The sequence below is a fragment of the Aspergillus aculeatus genome, assembly GCF_001890905.1.
Source record: "Aspergillus aculeatus ATCC 16872 unplaced genomic scaffold ASPACscaffold_21, whole genome shotgun sequence".
Taxonomy (NCBI): Eukaryota; Fungi; Ascomycota; class Eurotiomycetes; order Eurotiales; family Aspergillaceae; genus Aspergillus; species Aspergillus aculeatus.
In genome coordinates, this window is record NW_017962996.1 from 298,642 (window position 1) to 321,751 (window position 23,110).

The 23,110-nt window shown below is 52.2% G+C and overlaps 5 protein-coding genes across 5 annotated transcripts; 2 read left to right on the top strand and 3 right to left on the bottom strand.

The window, feature by feature from the left end:
• Positions 1-156: 156 nt before the first annotated feature.
• ASPACDRAFT_36633 (Dcp1 family protein) lies at positions 157-1,116 on the bottom strand (the record flags this gene model as incomplete). The annotated part of the gene is made up of 2 exons (XM_020200227.1): positions 157-684; positions 757-1,116. The coding sequence occupies 2 exons, from the start codon at positions 1,114-1,116 to the stop codon at positions 157-159; spliced, it is 888 nt and encodes a 295-aa protein (XP_020051619.1).
• A 961-nt stretch (positions 1,117-2,077) lies between these two features.
• ASPACDRAFT_36521 (phosphatase family protein) lies at positions 2,078-5,218 on the top strand (the record flags this gene model as incomplete). The annotated part of the gene is made up of 3 exons (XM_020200215.1): positions 2,078-2,945; positions 3,081-3,333; positions 3,529-5,218. 3 exons carry the CDS (start codon positions 2,078-2,080, stop codon positions 5,216-5,218), a joined length of 2,811 nt encoding a protein of 936 aa, XP_020051620.1.
• Positions 5,219-5,952: 734 nt separating this feature from the next.
• ASPACDRAFT_1860320 (FHA domain-containing serine/threonine-protein kinase) lies at positions 5,953-8,183 on the top strand. Its single transcript, XM_020197734.1, has 4 exons — positions 5,953-6,751; positions 6,872-6,918; positions 6,978-7,271; positions 7,355-8,183. The coding sequence occupies exons 1-4, from the start codon at positions 6,005-6,007 to the stop codon at positions 8,070-8,072; spliced, it is 1,806 nt and encodes a 601-aa protein (XP_020051621.1). The 5' UTR covers positions 5,953-6,004; the 3' UTR covers positions 8,073-8,183.
• A 1,655-nt stretch (positions 8,184-9,838) lies between these two features.
• On the bottom strand, positions 9,839-14,018 carry ASPACDRAFT_10552 (putative leucine permease transcriptional regulator (SAC3); the record flags this gene model as incomplete). Its single annotated transcript, XM_020195303.1, has 6 exons — positions 9,839-10,563; positions 10,804-11,783; positions 11,844-12,075; positions 12,220-13,180; positions 13,233-13,412; positions 13,482-14,018. Coding segments are annotated over 6 exons (3,615 nt in total), but the record flags the coding sequence as incomplete, so codon positions are not given.
• A 3,814-nt stretch (positions 14,019-17,832) lies between these two features.
• On the bottom strand, positions 17,833-19,713 carry ASPACDRAFT_64555 (uncharacterized protein; the record flags this gene model as incomplete). The annotated part of the gene is made up of 5 exons (XM_020204009.1): positions 17,833-18,563; positions 18,626-18,805; positions 18,865-19,302; positions 19,359-19,563; positions 19,618-19,713. The coding sequence occupies 5 exons, from the start codon at positions 19,711-19,713 to the stop codon at positions 17,833-17,835; spliced, it is 1,650 nt and encodes a 549-aa protein (XP_020051623.1).
• Positions 19,714-23,110: the final 3,397 nt, after the last annotated feature.

The following is a 23,110-nucleotide window of genomic DNA, read 5'->3' on the forward strand; positions in this document are numbered from 1 at the left end:
ATGTATGAGGACATTGACTGTATAGAGACATCGTGAAATAGAGGTAGGGCTACGAAAGTCTTTCAACAATGCACACCAAAACTTCTATATGCGCTAATCATACCACCATCATTCATGGGTATCCTCTCGCATCCATCCGCACACAAATGACACACCTCACTGGCCCCCCTGATACGCCAGCCCGGCCCTCCGAAACAGATCCCCCAGAACATCCTGCTGCAGCGCCGGCACAGCTCCAGCTGGAGCCTGCGCAGGTCCAGGACCCGACCCCGGTCCTGGACCCGGACCCGGCTGCGACGGAGGCGGAGGCGCATGCTGCCAATCGGCCGGCGCAATCTGATGCGCGCGCACACTCCACCCATCATCCTGGGCGCGCTGCTGCCCGAACAGATCCTTGAGCGAGACCTGCCTTCCCATCGCCACACTAGTGCTCACCTCCTCCAACGGCGCGCCCGTCGTAGCCGCCACCGCCGCCGTCGCCGCCGCAACATGCATCCCATTCTGCCGCGTCGCCTCGACCCGCTCCCTGGCTAGCTTCAAGCTCTCCCCAGCATGTACCGCACATTCCCGGATCATCTGCGCGTTGATGTTGCGCGTCTCGGCCGTGGAATTCGGCGGTGGTTCACTGTAGATCCACAACCCGTAGATTCGAATATCCCCACCATTACCACCATTCCCCGAAGGCTTAGCAGCGGCGGCGGCGGCGGCGGTAGAATTTGCTGGCGGGACCATGCCCGGGATGGAAGCATTCTCCACCACCTCCGGCGCGAGATCGGACTTCAGGATGATATACTCCTCGGTGATCTCGACGTTGTCGCCGTCGGTGAGCGGGAGGTCGAAGTTGTTGAGCCCGCGACGGTTCAGCACGAAGACGCTGTAGCGCTCTTCGCCTAGCTCGCCCTGCGATCGCTGGCACACGAAGAGCGTCCCCTCCACGCCGCTTTTCTCCCATTGCCGCGTGCTGGGGCTGAAGATGTAGACCACGGCGTATTGCGCGAGGGAGAGAATCGAGGTGATGGCTGGGTTGTGGCGGCGGAGGACCGACAGGTTGAGGTCTTCGTTGGTGCGGAGGGGCGGCGGCGCGGGGGCTGTAGTGGTGGTTGCGGTGGTTGTCATTGGGGGGAGTTGTTGGTGTGTTTGTGGGGGGTGGTGAGGGTGAGGGTGAATGGGGAGTTGCTGCTGCTGTAGTTGGTGGTGTTGGTGGTGTTGAGTGTCTGAGAGATAGGTTTGGTAGTCGGAGTCGTAGTCGGAGGGTTGGGCGAAGCCGCTTTGGCTTGGGTGGTGTTGATGGTGTCGCGGGTTGTTGATGTTGTTGGTGCCCTGGTTGGAGTGTGCCCGTCGGGGTTTGCGAGCGGACATTGTGTGAGATGACTGGTATAGAGAAGAAATGTGAGGTAAAAGAGAGAGACGGGGGTGTGGGTGTGTGGGTGTGTGGGAGGTGAAGTGATGACGATTTGAGGGAAGTTACGGCGGAGAGAGAAAGCGAAAGGGAAAGGAAGGGGAAGCTCTGGCCGAGAAGCGGTCGGAAAGCACCCCGCGGTCGAGTCTGGAATCCCATTCCATCATTGATTCAATCCGTCACTCTTCCTCTTCCCCTTCTTCCTCCTTCCACCTCAAAACCATCCTCCCACCACCTTTTCTCTCTTTCACTGGGTTCTGCGATCATTCTTCGTGGAAGCTGATCGCAGACCTTGATTCAAATCCCCAAGACTGTTCTCTCTCTTGTGAGCGCCCCCCCATCCCAATCTATACCAATCCAGAGCCGCCGCTCCCGCGGGCTTGTACAGTACGTACTCCACGCAGCTCTCGCTCGCTACGACCTTCGCCACCAACGCTCTGGTCCACACTCCAGTCTTGATTTAGAACGAACCCTGACCTCTCGCTCGATGGTCGCATGATGTTCATCTCCTAATTTCTCAAATTATCACATCTAGCTTCTATTCGGTTGTGCAACCTTTTGCGCCGCGTGTCAGTCCGCGGTGACCTCGTATTCGCCCGCATCGCTCGGAGGCCACCCTATATATAGATCTATATCCCTGGATCGGGAGGGCGCATACTATTCCCTTGATCATACACCATGGCTTCCATCGCCCAGCAACAGCAACACATCTCCGGCGAATTCCCGGGCGACAACGAAACGTCTCCGGAGACTGACCCCTCCTCGCTCCCGCAGGCCGTCAAAGCGCGAAAGGCCGAATACACCCACCAGCAGTCGATCCGAATCAAGGTCGGCACATGGAACGTGGCTGCCATCCCGGGCACCGAGAACGACATCGGGAACTGGTTCGTGCAACAGAAGGGGGTATGCGAACAACTGTCTGGGTTGCGGGTGAAGGACTCGCAGGGAGGAAACAAGACGGACGACTCTTCGGCTGGACAGACAGAGTCACTGTCCGAGACTACGCCGGACCAGATTGACCTCTACGTCCTGGGCTTGCAGGAGGTTGTGGATGTCTCGTCGCCCGCGGAGGCCCTGAGACCGTATGTCGATCCAGCGCCGGCGAATAGATGGAAGGCGGCGCTTGAGAAGGCCTTGCCACCGGGATATAAGCTTATTGCCGAGACACAGCTGGTGGGATTGCTGCAGCTGGTTTATGCTTCCCCCTCCCTGGCCAACCAGGTATCGTCCGTGAGCTGCACTAGTGTGGGTACGGGGCTTCTAGGATATATGGGTAACAAAGGCGCCGTCGCGACTCGCTTGGTCCTTGGCGAAACCACATGCGTTGTCTTTGTGAACTGTCACCTGGCTGCCGGGTCCGATAAGAACAGTCTAGAGCGGCGCAATTGGGACGCTTCCCAGATCGTTACACGGACTCGCTTTGAACCCATTGACCCGATCGCTACACTTCGTGAAGACCCTGCCGAGAGTATCGGGCAAGAGGACTTTGCTTTCTGGTTCGGAGATCTCAATTACCGACTGGAAGACATTCCCGGGGATGATGTGCGTCGAGTGCTGGCTCGACATACGGAGAACGACTACGATAACCGGCACAAGACACGAGTGAATGCCGATGGGCGTACTGAATCACCGCTGGTAATAGACAAAGAAGGAGGAAATCAACAGCGATCATCTAAAAGAGGCAGCTCTAGTTCCCCTGTTTCGGACGACGACATCGATCCCCATACAGATCCCGCCTCCTTACAGACCACGATATCGTCTCTATTGCCTCATGACCAGCTTACGATGCAGCAGAGCAGGCGTAAGGCGTTCCATGACGGCTGGCGAGAGGGTCCTGTCACCTTCCTGCCTACTTACAAGTATGATGTAGGCAGCGTGGGTAGGTTTGATTCGAGTGAGAAAAATCGCGGTCCCAGCTGGTGCGATCGGATTTTGTTCCGATCACACAAAGACAAACTGAGGTCTGAGCGACTGGCGAAAGAAGCCGAGGAGGCTAGGAAGCGCGATGAGGAGATGAAGGCCAGGGGTCTGGACAAGGCGGCTGCTGATGACAACGTCTTGTTCGATTATGACCCAGATGTTGACGGAGCCGACAGTGGGGATGAATATGATCCCGACAAGGATTCCAGTGAAGACGACTCTCTCATGTCTGCCGCCGAAGCCGATGAGTCTCTTCAGTTAGACTACTACTTGTCTCATCAAGGGATACTCTCCTCGGACCATAAGCCTCTCGCGGCTGGGTTTACCTTGACATTCGAGTCCGTGGATCCGCAAATAAAGGCCAAGATCCATCAGGAAGTGGTTCGAAAACTGGACAAGGTGGAAAACGAGTCTCGACCTGGACTTACCGTGGTGGTCGATCATCATGGTGATCAGCCCACCAGCGAAGATCCCAACGCCGTGAATTTTGGAGACGTGCCGTTCGATGTTCCCGTCACTCGGACCTTGACCGTCGCCAATACCAGCGGTGTATCCGCCACCTTCTCTCTGGAGAAGCCGGAACAGAATGAAACCCACAAGTCGGCTCCTTGGTTGGAGTACCGGGTGCACCACCCCGAACAAGAAGACTCGAAAAAGAAGCTGCCGTCGAACGAATGCACTCTCCTCCCCGGTGAGATTGCCAATATTGAGGTTACGGCGTTTGTTCGAGACGTAGAGCTGGCTCGATTATTGAATCAGGACCAATTTAGCCTGGAAGAAGTCCTCGTCCTCCGAGTGACGAACGGGCGGGACCATTTCATTTCTGCGTACGGCAAATGGCTGCCTACCTGCTTTGGCCGCTCGCTCGAAGAGCTCACAATGATGCCCGAGGCGGGAGCGCGGAGTCTCAACAACTCCGAACAACGACGGAGTTCGGCCGTGCCTCTATCGGCACCTCGCGAGCTATTCAGACTGACTGAGGCTATTTCGGAAATGACTGAACGGGCCGTTGCTGAATGGAGTATGACAAGAGGCCACTCAGAGGATGACATGCCTCCGTGGACCAAGGAGCCATATGGCTATGGCTGGCCTTTTGAGCCTGAGACATGGACCTTACGTGACAAGGACGAGCGTCTCTCACTTTTGGCCGCCGCTCGCGAGGCTTTGGACACCAATAAAGATTTCAGCATCGTCTTCGCGCCCGAAGTATCTTGTCTCCACCGGCTCGAGATTCTCAGCGAAACGCTACTTGTCTTCCTTCGGTCATTGAAAGACGGCGTCGTCACCAACACTGTGTGGCAAAATCTAGACCAACAGATCCTTGCTCGCGAGAAGACCCGCGCACCGCCTTTATCGTGGGAAGAAGCCCAAGCGTGGGTGCTGGAAAGCCTCGCCTATTCCCCCGCCCACAGCGTCTCCTTCACTTTTGTAACTTTCATGCTAGCCCGTATCGCCAACGAAGTCGCCCCGGCATCATCCATCCCCACCCACGGCCCTCTGAAGATCTTAACCCCTCCGCGCGAGAATAGAAACCCAACAACACTAGAGAATTCGTCAAAAGACTTAGCAACCCCCCAAGAGCAGCAACAACAAGAGCAAGAGCAACCGCCACCCCCATCATCATTTATATCCGCCAACGCCTTCCGGCGCCGAACCCGCACATTCAACTCTTCCGTCTCCGAGCCCCCTTCTGTCATCTCCCAGATGGCCATGCGCCGCCAAGCGGTTGAAACTGCCCTGGCGACGATTTTCGCCTCGGTACTGGTCACCACGGAAGGACCCGTGCCCGCGAAGGAAAAAGACCGACGAGCGCTGGAGGAGCGCAAGCGGGGCGTTATTGAGCCATTCTTGAAGACAATTGGGGTGGATAGTAAGGGACCTTCGGGGGGCGTTCCCTAATCTGTGTGTATGTATGTTATTGTATAGTTCCCTGTAGGTAGATGGCATATGGATAGATCTCTTTCTGCGATGGGCTGGGGGGCTTGCGGAGCGACACGTTTGCGTGATGTGATTCGATCAACGGATGCACTCAGCCCTGGTAATTGGATAGAGCTTAATAGCATTAGCTAGGCTTGATAATAGTGGACGTCTGGCTGAAACCCGGGTCAGATATGTTGCAACTTTCGGGGGCTTTTCCTCATGTGTATTATAAATACTATCAAGGGCTGCGTCAGATGTGAGGCATTTCAGGGTAGTTTGCATATATAGACTATTTTGCTGTAGGAATGAATCCTTAAATAATTCCTTGCTTATATAGACGATCTCACAAGTAGGAACCACCTTGCTTGTGCAAATGCTTCTATAGTATATTGTTTATCTAGTTTACTTAGTATACAACAACATCAATCCCAACAGACTGGACTGGTATATACTCGCCAGATCTAAGCTTGCCTTCGACATTATCAACTGAAAGTGTCTTCCATGTTGCCTGTTTCAACGAGAATGATTGGGAAGAAGTCCCGCTGCGCGGTCACGGTGATGCGCTCCTTCCTAATCCGTCCCAATCATATCCTTAAGGCAGCCAGCATTATACAGTTGTCGACTGTAAACAGAAACCTCTTCTTTCTCTCCATTTGCTCTCACTGTGCTCTCAACTATATCATTACAGCTGTTTTACACTTAGAATATACACCCCCGACTTTCACTTCATTTATCAGCATTATTCCATCGATATCAGCAACCAGCATGTCCACACATCCTACCCAGCCCTCCCAAAGCCTCTTCGTCGGCACCATCTTAACCCACGATATCCACACCGGAGAGTCCACCAATCCTCTCGCCATCTACAGTGACAAGGTGATTACCATCGGCCGGTCCACGAAATGCGACTACGTCATTAAGGGCAAACACATCTCGCGCAGGCACCTCCGCATCCACACCGTGGTATTCGACCGCGACAACCCCAGCGAGATCGCTCCGCTCGTCTACGCCCAGGACCTTTCCATGAACGTCACCACCTGGAACGGCCACCCCATGGGCCGTTCGGCCGGCGGCTTCCTGCTGACCCACGGCGACATCCTCTGCCTGAAGGGCGAGAAGTTCCTCATGTTCGAATGCCGGGACCAGGTGTACGACAAACCAACGCCGTATGAGTCGCAGCAAGAGGAGCTGCAGCTCCTGAACCGCGAGTTCGTTCTCACGCACCGCAAGCTCGGCCTGGGAGGCTTCGCAACCGTGTACATGGCTTACCGGCGAGACCAGGGACGGCAACTGGCGTGCAAGGTCCTGGATTTGCGGCCCCTTCGAGATCAGGCCATCAGATCCGTGAGAGCAGACCTAGCCAACCTCTTCGAGCACCATGGGTCACAGGCTTCGGAGGAAGCTGGGGATCCCGGGGTCATGGCGCAGTTCGATGACCTGGTGTGGAAGAGGTGGACGGAGAAGCGCGAGCTTCTGCGGCAGGAGGTTATGATCTTGAAGGATCTGAGTCATGTGAGTCTGATCCCTTGGAGAAGAGAAAGGGGAAAGGGGAAGGATTTGTGAGTGCGGTTGAACAAGAGAAGGAGGGTGGCTATGCGTGGATGATGCCTGACTAACCACTCCTACGCACAGCCTAATATCGTGAGCCTCGAGAAGGTGGTCTGCTCTCCTGATACCTAGTGAGTCGTGGTGAGCCCGGGAACACTGAGATCAAAGCTAAGCTCGCGGTTGTCAACAGCTACATCTTCCAGGAACTTGTCACCGGAGGGGATCTCTTCTCTTATATGCAATACAAAGGAGGAAAGCTTGCTAACATGGAGGCCGCATCGGTAGTGCGGCAGATCCTCCTGGCGCTGGAATACCTTCATGACCAAAATATTGTCCACTGCGACCTGAAACTCGATAACATCCTCATGACAACCTTGGAAGAGGGGGGTAGGGTTGTTCTCACCGACTTTGGCTGCGCTACGCGGTTGAATCATCCCATGGAAAAAATGGCGGCAACGAAGGGTACCATCGCGTATCGTGCTCCGTAAGTCATGTTCGGTCTTCTTCAGGCACTATGTGACAGCGTGTATCTGTAACAGGGCGGCACCAGCTCGCTAACTGCAGTAGTGAGATGCTCGAGAGACGTTGCACCAAAGCTATCGACATGTGGTGTCTGGGATGTGTGGCAACCATACTACTCACCGGAGAACTTTTACCCGACAGTTCGTTCGAATCGTGGGCGGACTTTCTTGCACGGGAAACTGGTGTGTTCCACCTACTGAGTTTCTTTTATCTACATAAGATCAGAATCCGCGCTCAAAATTTCATCTGCCGCCTGCTTGAGATGGCGGACGACAAGCGCATGACTGCTGAGGAAGCTCTGGGGCATGAATGGTTTAGCAATCGCAGTCACGGGCCCTCATTCCAAGACCTGTACAGCCGGGCATGCAAGGGCTGGGTGCCTCGAACACCCGTTGACCCGATCGTGGAGCTGTCTAGTTACACGAAGGAGCTTGAGACGAACGAGTCACCCAAATGCTATAGCGGGGAGGGATCGAGCCACAGTGGCACGGACTCGGATGAGCAGGACCAACTATCATTGACTTCCACGGTGCCGGATACGACCTGCCATCTTGAGGCGTCGCCTACCTTGTCGGATCCGGTGCTTCCACCGATGAGAGATCGAACCAGTTCAGATGAAGTGGCCGTGGAGGAGGAAGATGAGGAGGAAGACGAGCGGGGGACACATAAGCCCATTACAGAAGATGAGCTCGAGGTATATAAAGACCGAAAAATCGGGGAGGGGGAGGGAAAGGACGTGGACGAGGGCGTGCATTCGGCTTAGCTGGGTTGTCTTGAGCGTGCATCACTTTCTTTTCCTTTCATGCTATTTTGCGAGTATCTGTCGAATATAGTTAGATAAGACCCAACAATACCGGGATAGCACACGGGTTTTATTGTGGTCGGGTAAGAGGTCATAGTCATTAAAGTAGTGAGTAATCGGCTATCCCTCATAGATTTTCAATACAGTGGCAATCTCCGACTGGATTATACATTTTAGGCCTAGCCCCGCTCTAGAGGATAAACCCATATACTCTAATCACTTGAGGTAGCTACTTGTGATCCAACTTCCAATCTAGAAGTAGTGTATAACTCTACGCCTAAGACTAGTCCAGTCTAAACTCCAATTATATATCCCCGGTCGGATACTGCTGCGAAACTCGGGCTTCCTGCTTGACACACGCCACGCCAGTGAGACGGTTCATACTTTGATATGGGGTGATCTATGGTAGTACCTGTATATCAGACCGTCGAGGAAGGATGGAAGGTTTACAGAGGCCTCGGCAGTGGGAAGATAAATGGCTGGAGACTATGTTACCTCTCTAGCTATCGGAATGGAGAATCGAGTCTACAACATCAAGGGACTACTAGCTTGGACAGGATAGAGCTTAGGCGTGAAGCTCCTAGGACTCTACACACTACCCGTCTTGATAGTGGATAAATGTAAGGTACATCTGATCTAGGGCCCATCCAGAGATAGCAAGTATACATACATCGAGATGCATCATATAGCCCGGAACAGGAATTCAATCGCACACAATTTCCAGGGGGGTTAGTTACCAAAGGGCTCCCCACACCCAAAGCCTAGCCGACGAGGTTCGACCACTAGTCACCACCATCTGCTCCAGCGACGCTACCGAGTTCCCTCCCTTTGGCGCCCCCTTCCTAAACAAGAGCTTCTCCGCCCCAGAGACAGACAGACGCCCTTTCCACCCAAGTCTTCCTCCTATACGGGGTTTCATAGCAGTGCTCCCTCCCTAATCAAAAGAGAGACCTAGGGTCGCTACCAACGTCTTCAGCCTACGATACCCCCAGGACCCTAACGACGAAAAATAGGTATCCACCAAACGAGCTGATGATTATATAGCATGGACACGTACCTAAGCTAGGTATCACGAAAGCTTATTAAGTACAGTACATACTTCCTGGAGGCGGATGCTTGACAAACCTCAAAAAGAAACCCCCCCCTTCCCAGGGAGGAGTGCACCCCTTTATCCGTACTCAAAAGAAGATAGTTGGCAAGGCATACATGCCCACCCGAGCAGGATTGCTGTTATCGCAGACCAGCACATTGCTCTACTTATCGATGCTTATTAGCTATGTCTTTCGATGCTGGAAACCAACAGGTTGAAGGGGGGATTCGTAAGATGCATAGGATTGCATTCAATGCAGCAAGCGCTATGTACAATGCATATAAATCTGTATGCCCAAAGATGAACGATTCCAGCGCCACGCACTGTGAAAAAAAAACCCCAAACATAACTCAGGCTTCATGCACATGAAGGGGACAACAAAAGGCATATGTGTGATATCGCCCAACCAACGCCGTGGCGAGAAGAAGAAAAAAAAATGCAACCAATGGTATAGTATAGTCCTTTCCTCCTGACATGCATGATAACTGAGGGGGTTTTTGTTTTTTTCTCGTGAAAACCCTACAGGGCAGAAGAGCATCAATGAATAATGAGAGGAGAACCGGGGCCAAGGATGACTCCATCGTACCAGACATCACCATTCTCAACGCGTTTTCCGTTTGCGATCGGTACGGGGGAAGTCCAAAGGTTTGTAGGCTAGCCCGTGAGCCCCGGTCATGCGGATCCGCTGCTCCGTTCGAGACATGGTACGGCCTAGCCCTAGGTTGGTATCGGGGGCTAGGGAAATCTCGTACCCGTTCACTTGGCCCGACTGGGGTGACTGGCTTCGCGAAAATGCATAAGACGGCGACGCGCTACTTCTACCGCTAAAGGAAGACGCCCGCCCATCGTAAGAAGCGGCAGACCACCCGTCCAGGATCCGGGGACCGCTTCTCAACGACTCGGCTGCAATGCGGGCAGCAGAGAGAAGGAGCTCGTCCTCATCGACTTGAACAGACCTTGGCTCCTGGGGTTTTGAGGGCGCGACTGGCTTCCGGGTGGTCATCGACTCGATTTGTTCCAAGATCGGAAGCTTGGGCAAAGGCTTCAGAGATGAAAGTGCCATTGACTTCCGGCTGGGCACGCGAGGCGCTTCTTGCTTTTGCGCCTTGACCACCTTGGTGCCGCTATCGCTTTGGGGTGGCGAGGGTTCTTCAGGTTCCTCGTGAACTCGTTTGCGACTGGCGGTTGGTTTGCTCTCCCGACGCCGGTCAGCGGCTTCCCTGAGAGCCGACAACCAGGAAGTACGCTGCACAGGCACCTCTTCGTTAGTCGTAGCATCTTCGGGTAGAGGCTGAGCAGGAACCGCTGGAGTTTGATTCTTGCTCGGTTCGGTGGCTGCAGGCAGTGGCTTTTGCGGAGAACCTAGATCATCCAGCTGTAGTTCGGGCTCCTTTTCTGAAACGGACACAGCTGGCACTTCAGCCTGCGTCGAAGTGTCAAGTTGCTTATTTGAGATACTGGTTTGTACACCGCCGGAAAGGCTCTGCTTCTCTTCAGGTAAAACCTCTGACTTTGCACTTGGTGGTTGAGCAAAGGATATCGTAGGTTGTTCTTCGGATAAGTTAGCATGCGAGGTCAGTCAGATGATTGAGTTTGACATACTGGTCTGTTTCGGAGGAGAAAATAAAGGGAAAGGGGATGCCGGCTTGGCTGTCTCTTCCGAAGGCTTGGGAAACAAGGACGGAGGCTGTTTAGCAGCCGCATTATCAGAGGTCAGGCTTGGTACAGAAGCACTGAAGCCCGAGCCTGAGAAACCGTCGAAGGTAGGCTTTGAACCACCAGTGCTGAATATGCTAGGAGCGGACTGCCCGGTAGTGGAAAAGACAGGATTTGACGCAGATGCAGGAACGGAAGTACTGAAAGGTGAAGTTGAAGATGGCTGAGGAGTGGAAGATGTTAATAATTTGAATGGCGTAGAGGATGAAAGCGAGGAGAGTGGCGGTTGTTGCTGCTTCTCTTGACTCGGGCTTTGAACATTGGCGAAGATAGGCTGTTGGCTGTTTCCTGTCGGTAACGCTGTGGTTGCCTGTTCTGGCTGAGCTGGTTGTCCGAAATTGAAAGGCGAAGTAGTTGATGAGAACGAATCTGAAGAGGCCTTTTGTGCGTTTGACGTACTAGACACGTGCTTACTGCTTTCATCCTGCTGGGGAGGTTTGGGGAACGAGAAAGGAGAGGTGGTCGTAGTGAACGCGCTCGAAGAAGCCTGTTGATTGCCCGTTGCCGACGGGAAAGAGATCGTACTTTGATCCTGTTGTGGGGGCTTAGAAAACGAGAATGCCGAAGCGCCATTCGAAAATGGGCTCGGAGACGACGGCCGACCGCTCGATGTTGCTGACAGACCCAATTGTGACTGGCTTGACTGGGGTAAAGTTGGGGTGCCAGTGGCGAAAGGAGTTGGTGGTAACGGCGAAGGCGCGCCGAAGGTGTTAGAGGAAGGATTAGGAAAAAAGGACGAGAGAGGAGCCGCCTGTTTTTCAGGCGCTTGTGGTTGAGGTGAAGGGGAGGCGAATGAGAAAGTCGGGGGGCGACTCGGTTCAGTGCTGGTAGCTGCTGGTGAGACATTCACAAAAGCGTTCGGAAGGCTAGATGTCGACGTCGGGGAATTTCGGGAGCTTCCTTCGTGCGAAGAGCCGAAGCGGAACGCAGAGGGGTTCTCGTCGTCGCTCACAAAAAGTGAATCATCATTTGTCGAAGTATGTGGTTGAGGAGCGGGAAGAGCAGGGAGACGTTCCGGCAGGAGAGAACTGTCGATCATCTGCAGATTTGCTGCCTCCTTGATGTTGAGCCCAAGAATGATTGCTGGAAGCGTTCTACCTGCGCGCTTCGATTCGACGTATGTGTCCGAAAATGCATGGTCCGAGGATGGCTGAAAGGCTGTAGCGCAAATCGGGTTAGTCGTTAAGTCAAATCAAGTGAGTACCAGAGCTGATAGCCTTAAGATCCAAGCTCCTTAGGATGCGAACTGAGCCCGACGGACGAAGGTATACGGCGAAACAGCTGCCGAGAGTGCACACATACCGACTGAATCCACAGGACGGGTGCCCCAGTTGAGATAAAGATCCCCGTTTGCATTTTCGGCGAACTGGAGGTCTTGCTCTTCGCAAAATTTGATCGTCTGATCATAATCATCGAAGCGAAGAACCGTAGTAAGCTCATCCACTGTCCATTCTTCGTTTTTATGTTGTTGCGATGCTGGATAGCGGCAGTAGGCCTTCCATATCGAGCGGATGGCGGTCTGACGCATATGATTGAAGTAGATTTCGGCGACGCATGCCATTAGGTATGAGACCCCCGGAGAGTCTATCAGGTTGAAGAACCGCATGTAGAAGCCCTGAGCGATAGCGTTGGGACGTTTGGCATCGAGGGTACCCTGGTATTCCCAGGTATTGCTGGCTGCGGCGAAAAGCTCCAGTGCCATCTGAACGCGAGGGGAGCTCCTCAGCTCAACCGGCCATTTCTGAACGCGGGATTCCAAATCAGGTCGTTGATCATGGATCGAGAAAAGAATATAATAAGCTCGGAACTCATCCTCGTTGGGAAACGGGATTCGGCCTCTGTTGTCGTCGTAGTAGTACATTAGCGAAAGCATTGTGTTGTTTAATTGTTCCCGTTCCTGGTGTCGGTCGAAAGGTTCGTCGTTGGCCGGGCTAGAAAGAAGATGTAGGGATACAATGTGGAATCGAGCGATTCGCTCGAGACAAGTCACGGCAATCTTGACATCGTCTTCTTGAGTGAGCTGTTGCACGGAAAAATCATTGCGGATTGAACGAGTCCGGTCCCAAACGAATTTGTGGATCAATCCAAGGGGTTCAGGGCCGTCGAGAACATGCCGAATGAGATAATTCATCGTCTGAAGGAGCGCTTGAGGTGTTCTGATATCGGACGGAAGTTGCGCGTCGTAACCGGCGGCCGATCGTCGAAACCGCTTGAGCATCTTCAATTCCATATTTTGTAAGGTGTTCGTGGCAGGATGCAGGTACTGATCATAGAATAAGCTTTCGGACGCGCAGAACTCGGACAAATGCTATCACCTTTTCGCTCTTGTCGACCATCTTCTGAACAATGCGCTCCACGCGTTCGAATTCTGGACACATGCTTGTACAAGTACCCACAGGCGTAATGGCTTGCTGCAGTGACGTTGGCTGGTTCGGATCTGCCATCTGACCTTCCCGTATAGCCTTCTCTCTTTGCTTCGTCCTATCAAGCTTGAGCTGTTCGAAAGTGAGCATCAGTCAAACTAACCACCGGTGTACAAATCCTAAAGCACAATTTGGACTAACCTGTTCGTAGCGATCCGTATAGCTACTTAGTAGCGCGGCGTCCTCCACGGGGACGGCCGCACTGATCGCTCCATTGATAGGCTGCGCAAATGGTTGCCGTGGTGAGGCGACATTGCCGCCATTTTGAGCACCAGAGAAGCTCGAGGGAATCCCAAACGACACGGGTGATGCTTTTCCGAATCCCGCGAATGGGGAAGGGCTCGGAGACGGCTGCGCAGGAGGGGTGGCGGAGGAAGAAGCCAGCTTCTTCGGCTGTCCGAAAAGCGACGAGGCGACAGTGGCAGGCTCGGCCGGTTGCTCGGCTTGTTTTCTCCAGACGTTATTCCCCGTCCCGGCTCCCCTCCCCTGACCACGTGTGCCTCTTACCGCTGAAGCGCCGCGCCCCCGACCACGAAGCCTGGGGTCGCGTGTCGCGGTGTTGGCCTTAGGTTGATACGGAGTCGAGCGTCCAGATGGTCCACCACGTCCACGACCAGCGGAGCCAGCCGAACCATCTCTCTGGCCGATACCCGAGAAAGGATTCGCTGGGCCGGCCATTCTGCCGCGAGCCAGCGGGATCGTGGACGGGGTATTTCGATTGGTATCGCTCTGGACACGATGAGCAGAGACTTCTCGATGCTATCGTTTAAAGCTCTGGTTGTGATTCCGGGCGCGTTCCTTGTGTTATGAATAGCGTGGTCGGGTAATGAACGGGAAGGAATAGGAGCGAGAACTGTAGAAGCGCTGAATGTTGGAGGAAAACCGCGGAGACGGGTGTGACGGCAGAGTCAGCTGTGGCTCAAGCATAATGGGAGAAGATATGATATAACACTGCGATTGCAAGGCGACGAAAATAAGAAGGAGGAGAGAGATAGCAATTGGACGACGAGTGAATGTTCGTGAACGGGGCAGCTGTGAAATACAAGCGAAACGAACGATAGGCGCGGTACCTTTCGAGTTTTGGGATCCAGGAAGCGATTGGTAGTAGCTGGAAAGTGTGAAGATGAAAGGTCCACAGGTTTTGCGACGATGAGTTGCTGCAAGCGAATGCAAGTGGCGCGGAAATGAGGTGGTGGTGTTCCCGCAACTTCGGAAAGGATGGGCGCTGAGATTCTTGAGACGAACTGAGGGGACGGATGCAGCTGCAAGCTCTTGAGATTCGGCAGGCGACGAGGACGATGTGGGGCGCTGATGGGCGGGCTAGGAGCTGCTGCCCTTCCGAAGGATTGAACGTTTGTTTGATTATAGGAGAGATAGAAAGAGGAGATGGGGGGACTTGCAATCACCTCGAGGGGAGCTCCAGACGGCGGCGGGTGGGACTGCGTCAATGCGCGCCAAGCTCGATCAGACGCAAGCGCTGCTGGCGCGCGGCTAATCGGACACCATTCCCAATGGGAAATCCTCATTCCATCATGATATGGGAGCGAACTACTCCGTAATCATACAGACTCTATACAGTAAATGTCAACAAGGCTGAACTGCTTCTCTGGGAAGACACCCATGGAATAGGGGGACTTTGCTTGCCTCCCCCTCTCCCCACTTCCCACTCTGTCGAAACACAAGTTCACTGCGCGCGCGATAAATGTGTCAAACACAGGGCGTTTGAATGCTATGCTCAATCTAGACCGGTCGCTCATTTCCACCTGGCCTCTGCTTTTTGGTCTCTATTAGAAGCCGGAGATTTTCAAAAGCTACCAGGCTATTAGGCTCTCCGCTGGAGATGAAAGAGGCGGGCGGTGCTCATCCTCGTATTGGGTGGGCGTTGAGCTTCGCTAGTCGGTTCTGTGATGGCAATGTAGTGGTTGCATTGATGCTGTTCTCCATATGCCTGGATATGCTACGTGAGATGGCGCACCCAATACGGCCGGCGCCGCAACTCGCGGCTTTTATCTTCTACACTTTCCAGCCTTGGTGTGTTACCAGAGTTGCTACTCATCAACTAGTACTATCACAGATCGCGAGCATAGATCTAAGAGCAGTAGAACGAAACTGTCCCAAAGAGAATATGATTTAGAGGATCAACAAGTATAGGCTTACATGGCAGGTGGGAACTTACCCTGAATCTTACCATGCAAAGGCCAGGTGACGGACATTCAGAGCAGCCTTTAGGTGCAAGTCCCGGTCAGCCAACTTAGCCAACCACGGCCAGTGATGTAAAATCTGCCTCTCCCTGAAAGAGAGTCAGGAGTCGCATACTAGCCGAGCTTGAGTCTTGGGTACGGGACTTTGAAAGGCATATCATACCGTACTTTAAAAGTATCTGCACTGCCACCCTGGCAAGCAAGAACCATGTTCCACTACCGAAGTTAGGCCATCGAATTCAACCACAGCAATGAGCATCTCTGTCTGTCTGTAGAAGGTTGGTGAAACTAGACATAGTCTCGTGAGTAAGTTACAGACAGACTTGAGTGAAACTCGCTAAGGCAGAGATCCACCGGGCCCTGTGAGCAATGGATCATGATGAACCAGACTACTGGATACCTTATACAAGTAGAACTACAGCAGCCAAAACAGGTAAGAGTCCCTTTCCGCCGCGCTAACACAACTACCTCCGGCGTTTAATCTCGCGGAAGGACTCGATGTCCGAGTGTGCGAAGATCGGGACCTTTTGCAGGATATCGCCCAGGATCTCGGAGCTCCAGTCAATCTCTCCATGCAGGATGGGGGTTGCCCATGGCTCGAAGGTCACCGTGTCATTGGCTCCGGGCTGCAGACGGTAACAAAGGTGGGATCGCGCCAGCAAGAGTTCCAGGTTGTCGGGACGGGGACCCATCTCCTCCAGAATCGAGGGGAGGAAAAGGGGGCCGAGGAGGCTAGCCAGATCGGAGATGCGCTGGTTGACATAGAGCTCGATGCATTGCTGGACGAATTCATTTTGTGGTGCTGAAGCCGTCGGTTCTTGCGCGGGAACGTTGATCAGAATGAGGTATTCGGTCTCCATGAGGCCCTCCATGTCCTTCACCATAAGGCCCACCCATACCCCCAGGAGGGTGGGCCTTAGGTTGGGACATGACCAGGGGTAGTGATGGGATCCAAAATAGATACTGGATGCGTATTATAATAAGCATTAGTTGGAGAATAGGCGTCATAGATTCTTATGGGGAGAGGTGAGTGGATTCGGGCGAAGAAGGAATCTTAAAGGAGTCTATATCTTATTTTCGTTTTCTGCGACAATACCTTCATCATGGGAACATTAAAAGGTACGATGGGATCGGATAGATTATGCATGCCTCAAGCCAACAAGTCGCCAGTAAGCAGCCATGGCATTACTAGCTTTGCGACAAAAGCAGTGCACCGCACCGAGCTTTGTTTGTTCTTTCATGAGGCCAAACCAAGTATGAAAATTCCCAAAATAAGACTCGCTTCTTTGTGTCTACTGCCTCGCACTCATCCTTTTGTCTTTCCTAAACAGAGAATCGCTCGATACATCACTGATCAAAGAACAGAACAAGTACAAGGTGTAGTCAGTAATCCCGAGGGTTCTTTCTTTTTTTCTTCATTTCTCCCTTTTGTTCTTTAGTGATAAAGATAGGTAGTCTTCGTTATCCCTCCTATGGTTCGTACTCCCTTTCCCCCCTTTGACTGAATTCGCAGGGCCCGCTTTTGTACTCCCCCACATCTACTATGTACTGTAACTCTTCTTTTCCCATGAAATTCAGTCTCTGCTCAACGGTCGAGTAGACCGTCTATCGTCCGTTTGCTGTACAGCAGATCAGGTGCCACTGCATCCGGGAAAAAAAATGTTATGTTCAGTACGGGCGATACAACTGCATTTCTTGCTTTTCAAATACAGTACATTGTCATCTTCGGCTATTTTCATCTCTGCTGGGAGGGGTATACTTGTTATATTCTTGTTATGCTGGATTTGTGTTTACCAGCCCACATCGTTCCCTACCCGAACTCATTGAGATACGTGTATAACTCATGCAATTCTTTTTCAAGGGTACCACTATAGGTACAAGAAGAAAGGACGCTGAAACGCTGCGGTCAAGTACCAACCCACCCCTCGCCAAAGTCAAGGAAATAAAAACCAGAGAATAAACAGAATCCAATAAGACGCAAGATACCACCTGCTTCCATGTCCCAAACAAAGACAGGAGCAAAGGAGTTTTAACACGAGCGCCCTTTGCTTTCCCAAAATCTATTCATGTCAATCCCAGCCACCCCACCCAGGGCGTCAACAAAGTCACAAAAGGCAATCCTCACCACCCAACAATTCTAACCCAAGTACACAAGAAGAAAACATAGTGACAACAAAAACCCCAACAAGAAAGAGTAACCCAGTGCTAAAAAAAACACAAGAGAGAGGAAAAGGAGACGGAGAAAAGGAAGTTCATGTTCGTGGCGTGGTCATTTCGTGTGCGGTCTATATTCACAGCTGCTCAGCAGACTGGTGGAGGTTTGGGTGACTCAAGGAGCCGGTCCGGAAGGACATCCTGGAAGGGCTTGCCAGCTCAGGCAGGCCGTGCATCTCTGGCATCGGCATCTGGTAGTGCATAGCTGGTTGTGACATCGGTTGGCTGGTTGCTACCGTGTTGTAGTCGAAGGAGCTGTACAGGGGCTGTTGTCGGTAGGCGGGCGCGGCCCAACTATCGTATGGTCCGACAGAGTGCTGCATGGACATGGTCGTAGGGCGATGGTGTTCTGAGCCGGCGGTAGTAGTGAGAGGAGCAGGGGTCAGGCAGTCAAACGACGAGGCCTGCTCGAGCGGACTGGGCAACTCGCTGCTGGTCGGGGTGTTGATAACCGTGGGCGATGTGTATTCGTTCTTGAAGTCCTCGGAGGCCGAGTAGAAAGACTGGCCCTGTAGTCGATCCGATTCACCGTAGCTCAGCGACTCTGGCAGAGGGAATAGCTGGCCCTGATCCGCTCCCATCGAGATGGCGCGGTGGGAGGGCATACCGACTGGATGATCCATGGCTGTGAATGGAGCAGACAAGTCTTCAATCGAGGATGCTGTTGAAGTGATCACCTCGTTGCACTCGGTCTCTTCCGGTTCGAACTTCTGTTCCGGCTCAGCCACAGCGTCGATTTCCTTCTCGTTGTTCTCCTCCTTCTCTTCCTTGTCATCTCTTGCCTCGACGTACACAATGGTGGTCGCATCTGAGAAGTCTTCGTTAGTCGAGATTCTTCTGACTCACAGAACCCACGAGATTGAATCTTACCAACTTCGCCCATCTGATACCGCACCTCCATCTTGCGAACCCTGAACATTTCATCCAGGATAGCCATCTTTTCGACGGGGATGTGTCTTCTGCAATCATGCGCAACCTCCTGCAAATCTTCTGGAGTGATGCCGTGCTGGCCGAGGTTTCGGATAATGTGGAGAAGAAGCTTGATCCGTTCTAATGCGCAAGAGAGTCAGCCCCAGTGTTCGCGCCGGAGTCAATGCCAACAAACCTACCGTTCTTTCTGAGATGATCAGGCTCTCTGTGGATCACATCAGCCGGCCACCATGCGGGCTTCGTCAACTCCGGATCTCCTTTGGTTCCTGGTGGCGCTCCCGGCCTGGGTCGGCCACCGTTGTATGGGTGCCGCACTTGCTTCCGCGGCTCGATGTACTTGATGAATGCTTTGGAGATGACACGGCAGTTTTGCTGCTGAACGTTGATCAGGGCAACCCGATAATACTGGGATAACTTGTCCGCGTCACCAATTTGGATGGCAACCCTGGTAACGGCAGCCACGGGAGGCAAATCTTGCACGGTATTGGTGTAGGGGTTCGAGTATCGCAGAGTGGAAGAGGAAGCGCTAGGCTGAGTTCTGCGCTTTTTGCCCTGGCGCCGATATCTCTCATTCATGCGATCATTGTTCAGAGCAGTGGGACTGACGCCGGAGGTTCCTGGACTACGTTAGCTGATGGTTTCACTCGCCGAACCCGGACTTGCAGACACATACTGCGAATCAAAGGCTGTCTATAGCCGATCTGTGAACCTAGGATCTCTAGGAATTTCTCTCGCACCTCGTGGCTGAAGATAGTCATGTTCTGGCCGCTGATCGAAGGCGACTCTTGAACCTGCAGCCGACCCAAGTGGTCCAAATAGATGAGAGAGTAGTGGTTGAAGGGCATGTTGACGGTTGTTTGCAAAGAGGCGTTCATGACCTATGGCGAACATGTTAATGAAAACACGACAGGAGCAACGTCAAGAACACCCACTGGAGCAGTTTCCCAACCAAGAACACCATCTTGAAGGCTAGAGGCGGGCCTCTTAGTAGGTCCTGACACCGACGGAGTTGCAGGTGTGTAAACCATGGTGAATGTGTATCAGACGAAAGACTTAGGAACGGTCTTAGATTGGTATGAGATTGTATCGCGTCGAACAACCTTATCTCACAGAAGTCAAACCGGGTGTCAGAACGAGCACTTGATGTTCGCGAGAGTCTGGTGCATAAGTTTGGCGAGGCTTGATCGCTATCGCTGGTGAAAGGTTGCTGAATATGTATGTGCAAGACCGCAGTTTGTCGAGTCGTCCGGCTCAAACGAAGAGATATTGCGCACTTTGCAATGTTCTTGGTGTGAATGCTGTGGCGCACGAACGGCAGACGAAGGTCAGCTTCCTCAATCGAGTGAAATCGCCGCTGCCACAGTGCTTGATCCCTGATAGTGACAACGCATGGGCACGATATACAGTGCCTCGTCCCCGGATCGCAATCAGGAGGAAGTATGAACCCATACCCCCTGTCTCAAACAAACTGAAATACCGGACAGGGACAGAGCGGAAATCAGCTACTCACCCGAGAGAACGCTGTTCCTCAGTGCAGTCTAGGATATAGTGGCAAGATAACTGTTGGCAACCAATCCTAGCACAAACTGTCGAAGATGATTCGGTGAAGTATAGGCTGCTTGCGTCGCGCTAGAATGAGGTCGAAGAAGCTTGGTGACACAAACGGGACTCGATGTAGTACGGATTGAGGATTGGGTCTTGCCTGAAGAGGAAGATGAGGAGGAATGAGTAAAGGTGATAGAGAAGATCAAGTTATAGAATAATGGATATAGTAGTGTATGATGGCAGTATCAGTCCAGTCTGATATGGAGCAGAGGAGTGAAGAAAAGATAAACAGAAAGGAAGCAACGGTGAGGTGTGCAATGAGGTTCTTATAAAGATCAAGGGAAGAGAAGAGAGTCGAAGGAAAGGACTGGAGCTGGACCTTTTGGACCGTCTGCGAGATAGAAGTGAAAGGATCTCGATGTGCATCTGTGGTCTGTGGACAAAAGAACCCCAAGAACCCACCCATGCCGGCCATGATGGATTGATTGCTCCCCTCTTTTTTCTTCTGTCAGTTCGAAATCCATCCCGATTTGGCATGGACCTGGGGGAGGTGGTTCCAGCAGCATGGAGCATGGATGATCCTTGAGTGTATCAGAGCCGAAACACCCAGACGACGCAAAGGCATTGGTACAAAATGCGGCTGCATGTTTTCGGTAAGCCATGCGGTAGACGGTCTCGTTGGGGAAATTATTTAAAATCATGAGCTTTTCATTTTTAGCTTAGTTTAGTTTATTTATTTTATTTTTCCAGATGATTTTCTTTTGGCAAGGGTCATTTTATTTTATTTTTTGATCTGACATTTATTTTTCTTTTCTCATTTGATTTTAATTTAAGATTATTCTGATGGACATATATCTCGATGCTAAGGCACTAAAGTAAGACTACTATTTGTAGATCGTCCAGCTAAGTGGCTATGGCAGCAGTTGGCGCCCCTCCCTTTTTCTTTCCCCAGGACTCACACACTTTCCACTGTCATAAGAACCCGAACGGTGGCGCATCGATAATTGCCTGGACTCCGCCATCCCGAGAGCATGGGGGAGATTAGTTACGGTGATGACAGCCGAAAGGCGAATGTGCGCATTATACTGAGGAGTCGTTCTCAATCCCGCGGACATACTGACGATTGCTGCAAAAAGGCAATAAGAGATCTCCAAGAATGATGGATACTTTCGATCTCCTTAGCAGGTGGAATATTCAGATAGCCCTTATGGGTCAAATCTTAGGTTCTCCAGTCCGATCCGGCGGTCCCCGTCAGTCTAGTCTACGCAGGACAAAAGCACTGTCTGTGAGTGGGAAGAGGGAAAAGAGATAGGGATAATTTAGTTTGTTTGGGCGGGGAGGGTGACACTAGGCTATATTGACATAAGTTTAGTAGTAGCTAAGTTATTTGACATACTACTGACATACTGACATACTGGCATCGCCGTAGTATTTCTAAAATCGAGTCTAACCGCCACTTATCTAGCGGTTTGAGCAGGGATGGTCTTTCCGGGACGCGGCTTCCTGCGCAGCCGGGACTTTTTTTTTTTTTTTCTTTTGGTGCTTCATTTTAATTTCAATTTTATTTTAATTTCAATTGATTTCGCTTCTCAAATCCCCCCAGCACGACAAGACCAAATCCGCCTTCGTCATTGGCTACTGCAGATCGCGCTCTCACCCACCAACATGGAACCGGTTTGTGTCTTTTCCTCTTTCTCACACACACACACACACACACACATACACAGATGACTGCACACTGCAACTTCCTTTCCACTCTCCCCGGTAAAGCAGACTGTCAAGCCACCGGCAGGTCTTTCGGGCTGAACCCCAGACTCACTACTACGTAAGGAGTACAGCCACGCCTTCTTGACGTTTCGGCGACAGCTCCTCAGCTCCCCAGCTCCCCAGTCCGTTGAAGGAAAATCCTGTTTCCCTGACAGCACGTAACCCCCCCGTGAGCTACGGAGTATACCTACCGGTATCACTCCGTGGGTGACGGAACGGAGTCGGAGAGAGGGACTGTCCCATGCAAACCTAGATTATCCTTCAACGTCACCGGTAAATCTGACTATTAATTTAGGGTAGCCCTCTGGATAGATGGTTAGATAGATAGATGAGATGGAATATTAAGATGGATAGATAGATACAGATTGATGGTGGTGGTGGTGGTGGACATCCCCCTCCCTCGCGTAAACCCCGCCCTTCAGTTATCCACAGAGGGAAGTCAAAACTACTATACGGATGTATGTACAGTACTGTACAATCAGTCCCTCCCTGAGTGTATACCTGGTGTCGCATGGTCGGGTATTCCGAGTCAAAGTAATAGAATCCATTCCCTAAACCATCTAATACCATCTTCCAGACATGCGCTCCATAGCTTCGAGACCAGGTATCAAGTGCTCATCTCAAGAGCAACAACATAAACGCACAGTGCAAGTACATACATACAGACTGTACAGTCTCCCTCCAAAAAATTGCACACACAAGAATAAATCTCCCCTAATTGACCTCACGGATGGCTTGCAGCTTGTACGACCCCGATAAACAAGACCGAAGAGGCAAGATATCTACGGCATACTCATGAGCAAAAAAATCAGAAAAAAAAATAAATAAATAACCAAACCAAACCAAGGAACGGCGCGCGGCCACCAAACCCAACAGCGGCGGCGGCCGGCCAGCCCTCGAGTTTCCCCCGAGTTACGCACAGGCCGCCCGCATCGCATATCGTCAGAAAACCCAAAATGTCCGTCTCACCACCACCACACAAAAGAATTACTACTACACAGACACACACACACACACACACACACACACACACACACACACACACACACACACACACACACACACACACACACACACACACACACACACACACGTACGTACGTACGTACGACG

Coding starts and splice junctions, on each gene's coding strand:
- ASPACDRAFT_1860320 (XM_020197734.1), top strand. CDS start 6,005: ATGTCCACACATCCTACCCAGCCCTCCCAAAGCCTCTTCGTCGGCACC. Junction 6,752..6,871: donor TCTTGAAGGATCTGAGTCAT/GTGAGTCTGATC, acceptor TCCTACGCACAG/CCTAATATCGTGAGCCTCGA. Junction 7,272..7,354: donor ACCATCGCGTATCGTGCTCC/GTAAGTCATGTT, acceptor TAACTGCAGTAG/TGAGATGCTCGAGAGACGTT.